This window comes from Macrobrachium nipponense, chromosome 25, assembly GCF_015104395.2.
Source record: "Macrobrachium nipponense isolate FS-2020 chromosome 25, ASM1510439v2, whole genome shotgun sequence".
Classification (NCBI taxonomy): Eukaryota; Metazoa; Arthropoda; class Malacostraca; order Decapoda; family Palaemonidae; genus Macrobrachium; species Macrobrachium nipponense.
Window position 1 is genome coordinate 35,133,880 of NC_087214.1, and position 14,158 is coordinate 35,148,037.

The 14,158-nt window shown below is 40.8% G+C and overlaps 1 protein-coding gene across 1 annotated transcript in view; it reads left to right on the forward strand.

The window, feature by feature from the left end:
- The window catches only part of LOC135199346 (ribonuclease Oy-like), an 80,098-nt gene that overhangs the window by 53,836 nt on the left and 12,104 nt on the right, over window positions 1-14,158 (forward strand). The window contains 3 exon segments of the mRNA XM_064227297.1: window positions 11,240-11,394; window positions 12,186-12,334; window positions 13,052-13,193. Of these exon segments, the coding sequence (XP_064083367.1) occupies window positions 11,240-11,394; window positions 12,186-12,334; window positions 13,052-13,193 (446 nt within the window).

Below are 14,158 nucleotides of genomic sequence, written 5' to 3' on the forward strand. Positions count from 1 at the left end.
CCTGGAGCTACTTCAGCCTCTAGTTTTTCCAGATTCCTTTTCAGGGATCTTGGGATTGTGCCTAGTGATCCTATGATTATGGGTACAATTTTCATTGCCATATCCCATATCCTTCTTATTTCTATTTTCAGGTCCTGATACTTATCCATTTTTTCCCTTTCTTTCTTTTCAACTCTGGTGTCCCATTATTATTATTATTATTTTTTATTTTATTTATTTATTTTTTTATCACAGTCCTCCAATTCGACTGGGTGCATTTATAGTGTGGGGTTCTGGGTTGCATCCTGCCTCCTTAGGAGTCCATCACCCTTCTTACTATGTGCACCGTTTCTAGGATCACACACTTCTGCATGAGTCTTTGACCTACTTCAGCCTCTAGTTTTTCCAGATTCTTTTTCAGGGATCTTGGGATCGTGCCTAGTGCTCCTATGATTATGGGTACAATTTCCACTGGCATATCCCATATCCTTCTTATCTCTGTTTTCAGGTCTTGATACTTATCCATTTTTTTCCCTTTCTTTCTCTTCAACTCTGGTGTCCCATGGTATTACGACATCAATGAGTGATACTACTTTCTTCTTGATTTTGTCAATCAACGTCACGTCTGGTCTATTTGCATGTATCACCCTATCTGTTCTAATACCATAGTCCCAGAGGATCTTTGCCTGATCGTTTTCTATCACTCCTTCAGGTTGGTGCTCATACCACTTATTACTGCAAGGTAGCTGATGTTTCTTGCACAGGCTCCAGTGGAGGGCTTTTGCTACTGAATCATGCCTCTTTGTACTGGTTCTGTGCAAGTGCCGGACATTCGCTTGCTATGTGGTTTATGGTCTCATTTTTCGTATTGCACCTCCTACATATGGGAGAGATGTTATTTCCATCTATCGTTCTTTGGATATATCTGGTTCTTAGGGCCTGATCTTGTGCCGCTGTTATCATTCCTTCAGTTTCCTTCTTGAGCTCTCTCCTCTGTAACCATTGCCATGTGTCATCGCTGGCCAGTTCTTTAGTTTGTCTCATGTATTGTCCATGCATTGGTTTGTTGTGCCATTCCTCTGTTCTGTTTGTCATTTTCCTGTCTCTTTATATTTCTGGGTCTACATCTACTTTTATCAGTCCTTCTTCCCATGCACTCTTGAGCCACTCGTCTTCACTGGTTTTCAGATATTGCCCCAGTGCTCTGTTCTCGATGTTGACGCAGTCCTCTATCCTTAGTAGTCCTCTCCCTCCTTCCTTTCGTGTTATGTATGGTCTGTCCGTATTTGCTCTTGGGTGTAGTGCTGTGTGTATTGTCATATGTTTCCTAGTTTTCTGGTCTATGTTGCGGAGGTCTGCCTTCTTCCATTCCACTATTCCTGCGCTGTATCTGATTACTGGCACTGCCCATGTGTTTATGGCTTTTATCATATTTCCGGCGTTGAGTTTTGACTTGAGTATCGCCTTGGGTTTCTGCATATATTCTTTCCTGATCGTGTCCTTCATCTCTTGGTGTTTTATATCCCCTCCTTCTATTATTCCCAGGTATTTGTATCCCGTCTCATCTATGTGTTTGATGTTGCTCCCATCTGGCAGCTTTATCCCTTCAGTCTTTGTTATTTTGCCCTTTTGTATGTTGACTGTGGCTCATTTTTCTATTCCAAACTCCATCCTGATGTCCCCAGATACAATCCTTACAGTCTTGATTAGGGTATCTATTTCCTTGATGCTCTTACCATACAACTTGATGTCGTCCATGAACGTCTTGCAGAGGTGGAAGCTTGCACTGTCAAGACGGCTTGACTCAGGGACTTAATCCTTTGTTCAGCCAATGAAAACTCAGCGCCCACTAGACAGAGCACCCAGGACACAATAAATACCGCCGAACGACCCCATTCCAATCAGTTCACGCTCATCCTTCCTTGAAAATGAACCGATGATACGGTTGGAAACGTTGGAATTCCGTTACGCCCTTAGACAACGTCCAGACTAAGATTTGTTAACCCTACGGCGACCATACGCCACTTTTGTTATCATATCAATAAATTAGTATTTTTATACATTCAACTTACCTGTCAGATATATACATAGCTATTACTCCGTCGTCCCGACAGAAATTCGAATTTCGCGGCACACGCGGCAGGTAGGTCAGGTGATCTACCCCCCCGCCGCTGGGTGGCGGGAATAGGAACCATACCCGTTTTCTAATTCATATTTTTTCTGTCGCTTGGAATGCAAACAACGTTTGCAGTTCCTCCTGGTGGATTTTCGTGTTTCATCGCCATCGATCGTCTGGGCTAACTTTTACAGGGAAGTAATGGATCTTTGGTTCGGCATACGCTTTTGTTAACTTTAGTAATTTTTTGATAAAGTTAACTTCGAAAATTTCAAAGATTAGTGACGTGTAACTACCGAAGTTTTCGGTAGACACTCATGCACTTTCACGAAAGTGAATTACTTATACTTTCATGAAAGTGAATTACTTATATTTATTCATTAATACAAATAAGTGTTAGAGTTTGATTGAGGAAATGTATATCTTTCTTCCTAGTTGGGGAAGTCAGAAAAGTAACTATCCTTTAGAAGCTTTATTAGCTCTTGTGTTAACGAGCAATTATAGTAGTAACAGTACTAGTAGTTGTTGCATCCTCATCACCTTCTTACTCCGCAGAATCTACAATATCATATTTGCAAATTGTAGACTTTGGATATAGTTCAAATGCGAACTCTTAGAACGTAAGAAGTGAATATAGTGTTCCCCCATTACAGTGGATGGTGCGTCTGATTGGCTCTGTCTCGCTCTCAGGTCTAGACCTCTTCCAAGCTCACAAGCCCAGAGGAGAAGGAATGTCGAAAACCGAAAGGAGGTTTCAGAGAATCCCCACCGGTCAGGCGTCCCCTCGGCAGGTTCTGTAGAGTGTCCCAGACTGCCAGGGATAGCCATTGGAAAGGCATCCTAAAACAGTGTTTCTCCCTTTTTATGCCTACTGTTCCACGATGGATAGGAGAACTTCGAATGAATGAAATTGACGAAGATCCTCGTATAATGCCTTCTGGAAGAATTATTCAAAATGAGAATGACAGTAATCGATCCACCTTTCGAAATCAGGCGACGATTTAGCGCCTTCTAATATTAGAGATCATTCGATAACATTTGTGATAAAGTCATTGTTCGAACATTTCTTCGCAACTAGACGAGAGCGCTATCCCATGGGGGTATGAAATTGTTATTTCAACATAAAATTCCCCATCAGTGCATTTTTAGATATAGATCTATTCTGATGAGAACGATTTAGATTATTTGTCAATCGAATGAATTATATGGATCTCGTTGAGTGATAAAGCATATATGTATGACTTTTAAGCTTCTAGCTACTACCATGCTTAGGGCAAATCGCCTTAGGACTACGGTATGGCAAGGCATATACACATACCGAAATTTATGCTATAATGGTCAAGTGAAATCCTTACAAAATTTCCTAAATTAATACGGTTTACCTTAATGTAACAGTATTATAGAGGATTCTATTACGCTAGAGTATGAGTTATATGATGCTATCGTGTCTTCGAGAAGTGATCGGAGAAGCATATCTTTATTGGTGAATTGAGAGTAGGATAGAAACATTTTTCTTCGTGTTAGAAGAGGTTTCCATGAAGTACCAGTACCCTTCTAGGAGTTTCCTAGGAAGGAATATGTTTAAAAGGATTGTTTAGACGACACCTATTTAGTTTCTAGACTTGTCGAAGTCTCGTTCGCTTAATTATGCTTATATAAAAACTTCCTGAAGTTCGATAATAATTTTATAAGATTCCTTTATTTAATGGAGTAACTGGCAACTCTGGAAAGGGAAGGCCAGACGGCTTTCGAAGACTGCTTTCGCTTTGAGAGTTTGAGACCAACGCAGTACCATCTTGTTCTCAGTCGTGAGCGGTCGTTTACAGCTCTCTCTCCTGCAGAATGGGATAACTAACCGTATCTCTTCCCTACAATCGTGGTCTTAGCCTCGGATTGAGGGAATACTGAAACTATCATAAATAAAATATTGTCTGCCTTTTGTTAGGAAGCTTTCAATAAGAAAGATATTACAACTTTTCAATGCTGTTTACCGTAGGTAACATGATTAAAGGATTCTAATGCAGCAGAACGTTATATTATTTAATGCACTCATACTAACGAAAGCATGGCTTATTAGAGTACATACTTAGTGAAAAGAGAGATGTATTAGAGATTCACTTCAAGACTACGGTATGGTTAAGTCTTTCGAGAAACGACACAACCGTATTTTGAATCGGATATTGCGCAGAAGTTGTATGAGTTGGATGGGAAACATTCTTTTAGTGGGAAATGGTTTCCCTGAATGGATTATACTACGTATATAAAAGTTTTTCATAATAAGAACGGAATTAACATATGAAAGGATGTCGGGTACCATAAAGACACAGATGTTCTGGCACATAACATAAAGATAATTAGTAGGAGGCGCCAGCCTGGCGCAAATTGCGCCAGAAGCGCCAGCCTGGTGCAATAAGCCAAGAGCACCATCCAAAATATTTCTCGTTTGAGCGAGTTATTAAATAAAAGCAATGCAAGAATTTGCGAGTCCGTGAGAACCTCGATCGACGATAATAACTGTTAAAGTATGTCTAACATTTATTGCAAAGAGTTGTGAGAACCTGCGAGAAGTCTTCTTCATAGATCTCTTAGCAAGGTAGAAGACGAACAGTCTTCCTGTAGACTGCTTCCTTTTCCTCGAACCATGCCATAAGGAATCATAAGCGCCAGCCAGACGCCTGACTCCAACTAGAAAATAATTAGTTAATAGATATACCTTAGAGCAAATTATGCTTTCCTACATAGAGCTGGGAAGTTACTCAGTCCCTCGCACTGGAGTAGTCTTTCTCATTCAGGAAAAAAGGGGGGGGAGGATACGGAAGAATTAACCGAGGAAAGAATAATTCCCCTTCTGATATACTCGAATTAGAGGAAAATTGAAAAGAAACATCCAACTATGGAAGTACTGTAGAATTATAGGATTCTTACAGCACCTCTTCTTATTTTGATATAGAGATTTCCTGACCACGGTTGCAAGTAATGGGCCATAAAGGCTCCAGCCAGGCGCAAAGCGCCAACCAGGCGCGAGGCGCCAGCCAGACGCGAGGCGCCAACCAGGCGCAAGACATCAGGATCTCCAATTTCTCAGTATTTGGAGATAGACTTTCCAAGAGTTTCCTCTTTGAGAACTGACACAAGATCAGTTTTTTCCTGACAGGGACACAAGTTGTCGCACAGGCGGTCGTGGCCCTTGTCAGGATTAACTGAAATTGCAGAAGTCTCAAACAAGAACAGACTTCTCATGTGAGGTAATATAGTGGTCGCGTGAGCGACTTCTTTCCTGGCAAGAGGAGTTGTTTTGGGAGAAACTTTCTTTGCCAGATCAACCCTCTACTGACAATTATTCTAGATATCGCACAGGCGAACGTAGTACGTGTCAGGATAAGTGGGTTCTTCTGCTTTATAGACCTTTACATGGTGAAGAGAACCGATATCTTTAGAGGTCTCTCGTTTTCCTCAACCTTATGAGACAAGGGAGACCTTGTAATGTTTTGGTACTGGAAAAGACTCGTAGGAGCTCTCAGTATTGGGTGAGAGGCTCTTTCAAGTATTTGGACAGTACATTACGGCCTGATGTCCTAGGATAGGAATCTTGAATGATTCTCCTCGATCCTGGATCATTTATTAGGAGAATAGGATAATAATAATTTGTTGTTTTGCAGAATAACGATGATAGAATTTTCCATTCTCTCGTTGCCCAGGCACGAGGACGGGAAGAAAGAATATAAGAGAGAGGTAGCAATATAAGCCATCTTGATTTTATAGAAAGGGGAATAAAATTTAGTCTTTTTCCCCTAAAATATAAATTCTTTACAGAATGTAAGACAAAGGGCATCAAAGAAAGAGAGGATAATACGTTAGGCCTCATTTTAGACTTAGAGAGGTTGGATTCACAGAGGTCACGTTCTTCTCACAGCAGGTTTTGGAAGTCTTTTCCAAGACAGTCTGAATATTCTTTCAGCATATATTTTAAATGGACCTTAACAACCTCTCCACTCTGAGTCTGTCTACGTGCAGACTGACCAGAAGTGGACATGAATGAGAGGATGTTTCAAGGTAAATGACAGTAGTCATGGATAAGATATATATTTACTGCAGATCGTGCTAGAGGGAATGAGGAAACTGTCCTCTTCCGATACCTCTGTGAACCACATTGCGGTTTTTTCTTCCCTTTCAGAGGGAAGAATCACCTTTGTATATATCTGCTATCAAAGAACGCAGTAAAAGGCTATACTCTGTCTCTATAAAGGGAATTGGAGATAGCAGAGCATTAAGATCTTCGAGATCTTATACAATACCTCTATACGACAAGACTAGGAGATCTTATAATTACAATGGGGATCCTATTTGGGCCTCAGATTCCATGTTCTGACAAGATGGAACTGCTCCTCATCAATGTTTCTCTGGGTACTAAACGACCAAAAGGACGAGTGAAATTTTGGGCTTGGAATCTGGAATCAAATTCTAGAAAGACTCGGCAATGGGTTCCTGCCAGCATGGTATGTTTGGCAAAAGAACTAAAACCTTTTATTCCTGGATCAACGCTTTCAGATAAAGGATTCGTTGTCCAGGCAATGTATTTACGTTGTCATCTACAAAAGAAGATAAGGTTTAAACGTTTGCTGACAGAGTCTTTGGAATACGATGAGGGCTCAAAACTACTTCCCAGAAGGTTCGAAGAGATATATTTAAAGAGCTAGAAATCAGGAATCCTCCCAATTTCAGCTCAGAGTCTCCTTAGACTTCCAGGCTCTTTCCCTGCCTTCGTGCAAGGATAGGGAAGGTTTTGCAACGAGAGAACTCATCAACATGTAGGAAGAGTGCTCGTTAGCAACGGAAGTATCAAGTATGATCCTCCTCGGAGGAAGACTGGTCTCTCGGACTATTAGATTTCCTATCGTCTACTGGATGTAGCTGACTAAAATTACCTCCCCTTGTTGCAGAGGCCATAAGCTCAAAGTGAAAGAATTTCTTCCACCCTTTTCCATTCTCCTGATAAACGATTGTGGATGTTCAGACTTTCGGACAATGTAGCGCCAATCAGGCGCCAAATGCCTAACAGGCGTAAAGACGCCAGAGCAAGACAGTCATATAAACACTGTCATTGTCTGATGAGGAGAAGGAGTAGGCCTCCAATCTGGCGCAGATGCGCTAGAGGCGAATAAATCAGGCAAATAAAGTGTCTGAGGTGGACATCGCCAGTTTTCATCGAGACTCTTAACAAGCTCGAATCTCCAGCAAGTGGGGAGAAGTCAGCCAGGCGCCAGGCGCCAGGCAAGCAAAGCGCCAGCCAGGTGCAAGTGAGGCGCCAGCCAGGCGCGAGGCGCCAGGCAAGCGAAGCGCCAGCCAGGCGCCAGCCAGGCGCGAGACGCCAGGCAGGCTCGAGACGCCAGGCAGGCGCGAGGCTCCAGCCAGGCGCGAGGCGCCAGCCAGGGGCGAGGCGCCAGCCAGGCGCAAGAACGCAAGGCAGGCTCTGGGCTTCATCCAGAAGAGATCTGTTTCAAAGAAAGCCCTGGTCTTCTTTGGAACAGTGGAATCTCTAAAGCACTTCTTGAGTAACTTGATGATTCCTTCAAACAGCTAAGAATTAAAAGCGCTTGAAGTGCGAGCTTTTAACAATTCTTGTTCTTTCCATAACAATATGTCGTGAGAGTCATATTAGCTGTAATAACGGGAGATGCAACTCTGTGTTGACTTCTCTTTGCACGAAGGAGATCAAGTGGGCCTATGAGAGATCCTTCTCTCTTTGTTATACGTGTCCACGGATGCGTTGCTGGGATAGGAGCCGACACTGATCCTTAACTAGTGAATTAAAAATTTTTTATTTTAACATAAGTGTATTATTTTCTGGGGTTATTTGAAATGAGTTTGGGGATAGCTCTTTTCAAATTAAGCACAAACCCTCGTGTTAGGATCAGGTGATCGGGATCGGTGTTGTGCTCCTTAAATTATGCCAATAGGCATTGGTGTATGTTCATGTAAGTGGATAAGACCCCATTGACAAATGACCACTAGATTCTGTCAAGTAAGTGGATAAGACCCCATTGACAGATCTACAAGAACTCTTAGCCATAGGTCACATCCTCGCTGAGGCTCTTGAGACGAAGCAGACTACTAGCAATAGCTAGGAAGTCGACCCTTCGTCTAAACACATAGGAACCAAGGATTTATTTATTTATTACCTACAACGTATGTTGTTTACCTGTCTATTCAGTAATAGCTGTCTTTTACCCTCCACCAATGGTGTGAATCAGCTATGTATATATCTGACAGGTAAGTTGAATGTATAAAAATGATATTGTTATGATACAATAAAGTTTTATACATACTTACCTGGCAGATATATACAATTAAATGGCCCACTCAGCCTCCCCTCAGGAGACAGCTGGAAGAAAAAATATGAATTAGAAAACGGGTATGGTTCCTATTCCCGCCACCCAGCGGCGGGGGGGTAGATCACCTGACCTACCTGCCGCGTGTGCCGCGAAATTCGAATTTCTGTCGGGACGATGGAGTAATAGCTATGTATATATCTGCCAGGTAAGTATGTATGAAACTTTATTGTATCATAACAATATCATTTTTATTTTAAACATTTCTTTAACCAAGATATGAACATCGGCAAGCTATTAGCAAATATCAGTCCTGATGAGAAGAGAATAATACGAAGAATTGAAAAGACCATATATAAAATCAATTCCTCTTTAACAAAACATATTACTATTATTATTATTATTATTACACTGGCAGTCCCCAGTTATCGGTGGGGGTTCCATTCCAAGGGCTGTGCCGATAAGCGAAAACCGCCATTAACCGAAACTCAGTGATTTATGGCGTCATAATGGGGCTTATGGCACTGATTACTGGTTATCGGCACCATAAGCACCCATATGGCACGCCGTAAGGTGCCTTATGTCTCCGATAACTGAAACTCGTCCAATTATGGTGAATGAAGCCAGGGATACATCTTTGCCACATTTATTACTACAAGTGGCTTATATAAATTTCTGGCAATTTTCATTGGTTGTCAAGGTAGGTGGGAAAGTTAAGTATATCTGAGTTTAACCAGACCACTGAGCTGGCTAACAGCTTTCTTATAAAGGTCTGGCCTGAAGAATTAGATATTTTTACATAGCTAGGAACCAATTGGTTACCTAGCAATGGGACCTACAGCTTATTGTCGGATCCGAACCACATTATATTGAGAAATGAATTTCTGATCACCAGAAATAAATTCCTCTGATTTCACGTTGGCGGAGTGGAGAATCGAACTCGCGACTATTGCATCGGTTGGCGAGCACCTAAACCACTCGTCCTACGAGGAACTGACTGGGAGTGGATTGAGTCATCTAGGAGTCAAGCTGACCGACATGTTCGCTGGTTCGTTGGCACCAGGTTCCGGAAGTTTTGGACATGGCCATTCTGCTCAAAGTAATGGGCTGCTGAATTGCTATTTCAGGGGTGCACCTTGCCATTTTCCTGACAGATGAAGGGTCTCCTGGGTTAAGTGTAGTGACGGTTTCTGCCAGAGGATGGCGAGGGCCTCCTTATATCGGAGGTGACGATGGTTGTTGTCACCATCTACAATTTTTGTACTCTTTACAATCTGCTGGCATTGGGGGTCACTGCCATGTTCCCTCATGTAGTGTTATTATACTGCCCCTTTGTGTATTATGATTATTATTATTATATTATTATTCAGAAGATGAAACCTATTCATATAAAACAAGCCTACTACAGGGGCCATTGACTTAAAAATTTTTCACTTGGTCTATCAGTCAAGTGTTCAAGTATTCATGTATTAATTTATTTCTTTAGATACATCAAGATTGTCTTGTTATTCTGCCATCTGTGTATGAGCTAAAATCAAGCTTTCAAAAATTGCCCTGCCTCTTGGCATGAGTAATCTACATGCATTTATATCGAACATCATATGTTTATCATGTTTGTATCCAAAGTATGGAGAGTATACTTGGATGATGTCGTAACTTACCCGCACGTTCACGATACAGGCAGTCTCTGGTTATTGGCAGACTAGGTTAATGGTGATCCGGTTTTATGGTGCTTGTCTAGCGCCATAAAATCAGCGATTTTTGGCGCCATAATGGGCCAAGTTTCGGTTATCGATGCCATAAAGTGCTGATAGTAGAGTTATATGGTGCCATAGCATACCTGACAGAGCCACCAATAACTGAAACTGTGCCGAAAGTGCCGTAAATCGCAGAGTTTTGGTTAATAGTGGTTTTCTCATATCAGCACCCTGCCGATAACGGAACCCCCACCGACAACCAGGGACTGCCTGTATATGTAATGAGATAAAATTTGTCTCCCTGGTTGTCATACCTGTATCCAGGATGGAGATGTTATGTCTGAGATAACCAATTGAACCTCTAATGTCTTCCCTCCTGGAGAAAAGTCCATTTCTCTGTGAAGTTCACAAATGTATCTAAATCAGTGTTACCTGTCCAACAAAGGCTGGTCTTCAATACAGCTACATCTCCATTGATGGCCGTCGTGACTGTGCCGGGCGTTCGCACAACAAAAAGGTGCGAGTGCTTCCGTGTTAAGGCAGTTGTAGTACTAGGTTGGTGGTAAGCCAGAAAGAGAGCAGTCAATTGAAGTTAGAGCTTTCCTTATCTTGGGAATAAGCACATGCTTTTCCTTACGGCGGGAGCTATGCACGCATCGTCAGTTGCAGAGATGTGTGGTGTTCAAGTGGGCTATCACTCATAGTGAGCTTAGACTGATTTAAGGATGTTCAGTCTGGAAGCCGAGTTTCACAAAAATAGGCGGGAGAGCTCAGAAATTAGTACATGATCATTGAACCAATGCTTATATAGTTCATTACAAAATTCCAAAACTGAGTTGCATGGTTTTAACAAAATTGATTTCCATTGCAACAGAAGAATATTTAAACAGGAACGTTATTTTGAAGAGGACAGGAAACATTAAGAGTATATGGTGGTGAGATTAGGCTATTGTGGTAAAACAAAACAATGAAAGATATTCTAGTGGGGTTTGTTACTTTCTCTTGCGATGAGCTGCTGTCAGGCATTCAATATGTGAAAAATTGTATTAAGTTTGGGATTGTTTTAATGAGATTTCAGTTAATTACTCCATGTAAATGACTTTGTTCCCTTTCTGTAGGTTTGGACTGGGTGACCCACTATGATTATGTAGCAGTGTTGGGTCACGCCAACATTTATCCTGACGACGTGAACGCTTACACCCGCGACGAAATATTCACGGCTATAAAAGACATGTTTGGAGTAAATCCTCATGTGGACTGTATCTATAATAAGGTATGTACTATGGCAGTTTCTGGAATACTGAAAAACTTTTATGCAGCCACCACCCTACTTACAAATGAGTTGTTTGTAAGTTGATTACTGTACTCTTCAAATCCTATTTCAGTTCAGTATGATATAAAGACAATACATTACTGTACATTTTGCCATACATTTTGCCATACATTTTGCCATCCTAAAACATAATACAGTGGACCCCCGTATTTGCTTTCTCCGGATTCGCGGACTCACACATTCGCGGATTTCTCTCGGGAACGTTTCCCCACATTATTCGCGGAAAATTCGCACATTCGCTGTATTTTTCTATGAGAAATATCCACAAATTCCTGTTTTTTTTTCAATTTCATCATAAAATGCACTTTTTGTGATAAAACTATTAAAAAAACCAAGTATGAAAATTTTCAGGGTTTTTTCTTAAGTTTTAACTAAAAAATAGGCTGTTTTTAGCGTTATTATAGGGTTCCAAACATTCACGGGTTCTAACTATTCACAGGGGGGTCTGGTACGCATCCCCCGCGAATACGGGGGACCACTGTACTCTGTACTTACTGTACTGTAGGTACAGAATAGTCAAGCAAAACAAAATTTGAACTTACGGGGGGCAAAGGGAAGTGCTCTGAACACAATTTTAACTTATAATCCCATTTGATTGTATCTGAATGTTTGAAGTAGAATGTTCGTAAGTAGGTTGGTGTCTGCAGTATTTGCTTTGAGAATCTGCTCAGATTGACCAGGCAACAAAAGTGTGCACTACTGTACATATCTAATTTATTTCCTTTTTTCAGAAAACCAAAGAACATGAACTGTACCAGATAAAGATATGCTTCGATCATTCCCTTCATGTTGTAGACTGCAATGGTATTAAGGACAGGGAGCTTGCTGAAGACCAGGGAAGTTGTCCAAAAGAGGGAATTATTTATCCAGCATCAGTGAAGTAAGTAATTTTAAATTCTTAAAGTATTTATGCCAATTATAAATTACCTGAGCATGCCTTAGTAGTTTGGTACGTTAGACCAGGTGTGTTTCTTAAAAAGCTGTTGATAGAGGTGAAATGGTCCCAGATTGAGGAGTAGGCTACGTTCTGTATGTCTTGCTTAGGGCAGCCATTTTTCGGCTGTGTTTCGTCTATTGTAAATGACATTTCAATAGTTTTCTCACTACAGTAACCTGGCTAAAACAAACCTTTACACTGTGTGCGTGGAGATCATGGCTGATGATTCTTAACTAGAAACTTGTAGAAGACAACATGGTCTGCAAAAAGCCACCATTTAGAAGAGAGAGAGAGAGAGAGAGAGAGAGAGAGAGAGAGAGAGAGAGAGAGAGAGAGAGAGAGAGAGAGAGAGAGCAGGATTCTGTTGCACTAATGAAAGACAGTGTAGTGAACAGATGAGCATTTGTAATTATAAAGGGTTAGAATTGTTCAGAGAATTATTAGGTTCTTAAAGGCTGTTAGGTAAAGGTTAGTGACCTTAACAGGTCTTCAGTCATCAGACCTTCATTTTTAGTTATTTTCCTTTTAAATTCATAAGAGGATTGTGCCCCCAAAAGAAATGCATTTCGGTCAATATTTTCTGCCACTTTTAATAACTTTGTGTTGTTTCATAGTAGGGAATGTTAACTATTTTAAAGAGTAATGAGAAAAACTTTCCAGGGCTGCTGGGAAGGAATACTCTTACCCAAGAGCCCTCGTTGACTTGCACAAGAAATACTGGGATGAATCCCAGGCAACTTGTGTGACTTGGATGTGCCATGCTTTGATGACCATCTTCTCTCTTATATGGATCACCTTATAGGTATGGCTTTTTTTGCATTGTTTTCTTAGCAGACTTCTATTTAATATTATAAAAAGGTAAATCTTGTGTTCAAGTGAGACCTAAGCTGTGACTACAGAAGCCTTCATTCACAGATCAACTCCAGAATCCTGTATTTATTTTTAATTACTATTTTTGCTGTCAGGTTATGCCATCACTGATTATGAAGGGGTAGAGCATCACTGTTCTGCATAATTGGACAAGTCAAAATGGTGGAGGATTACAATGTTTTTGTTTCCTGGAGGGTGTCTTTGTTATTCATTTCATGGTGTAGGAGAGGACATGTGAATTCCTATAAAAATCCAGTGACCACCGTGAGAATCAAAGGCCAACTTCTGAAGAGTTTCATAAAGTACCTTTGAGTTGTATATCCTATACTATTTCTGTTTCTGCTTAGTAAATGAACATCACAACCTTCATTTGGGTGCCTGATATAAGGCAGGAGAAAGGTCTCCTCTCCTACCCTGCAAACTGTGGTTGATGTATATCCCAGAGTGATGATTTCATTCCCTTTTGTTGACTGTCAGGCTTTGCTTGAAGCTTCAAAATGACATTATGCGTCATTTTAATTTCTTCTTCCATGATGTCCGTGAAGACACTTAAGAAAATAACTATGGTATTTTATTCCCTTTACATCACCTTTCAGATCACCTTACAACCAGTCACCTCAGTGGATTATAGTCAGTTAGCTATAACTTACTAACCTTGTTGATAAATAAAAGTTTGCTTATCAACATTCTTCTCGAAAAGGGATGCGCTACAAGCATCTTATTTAATGTGTGAAGGTTCACTGCTAGACACCATGCTTAAAAGAAGGTGGAAATTTGTAAAATTATATGATGAGGTACTGTAGATCATAGCCATCATTTTTGTATATATATATTTTCATTGTATTAAATGCATTGTAGTGAAAGGCAAGTACTATCAGTTTCTGCCACACAACCCAG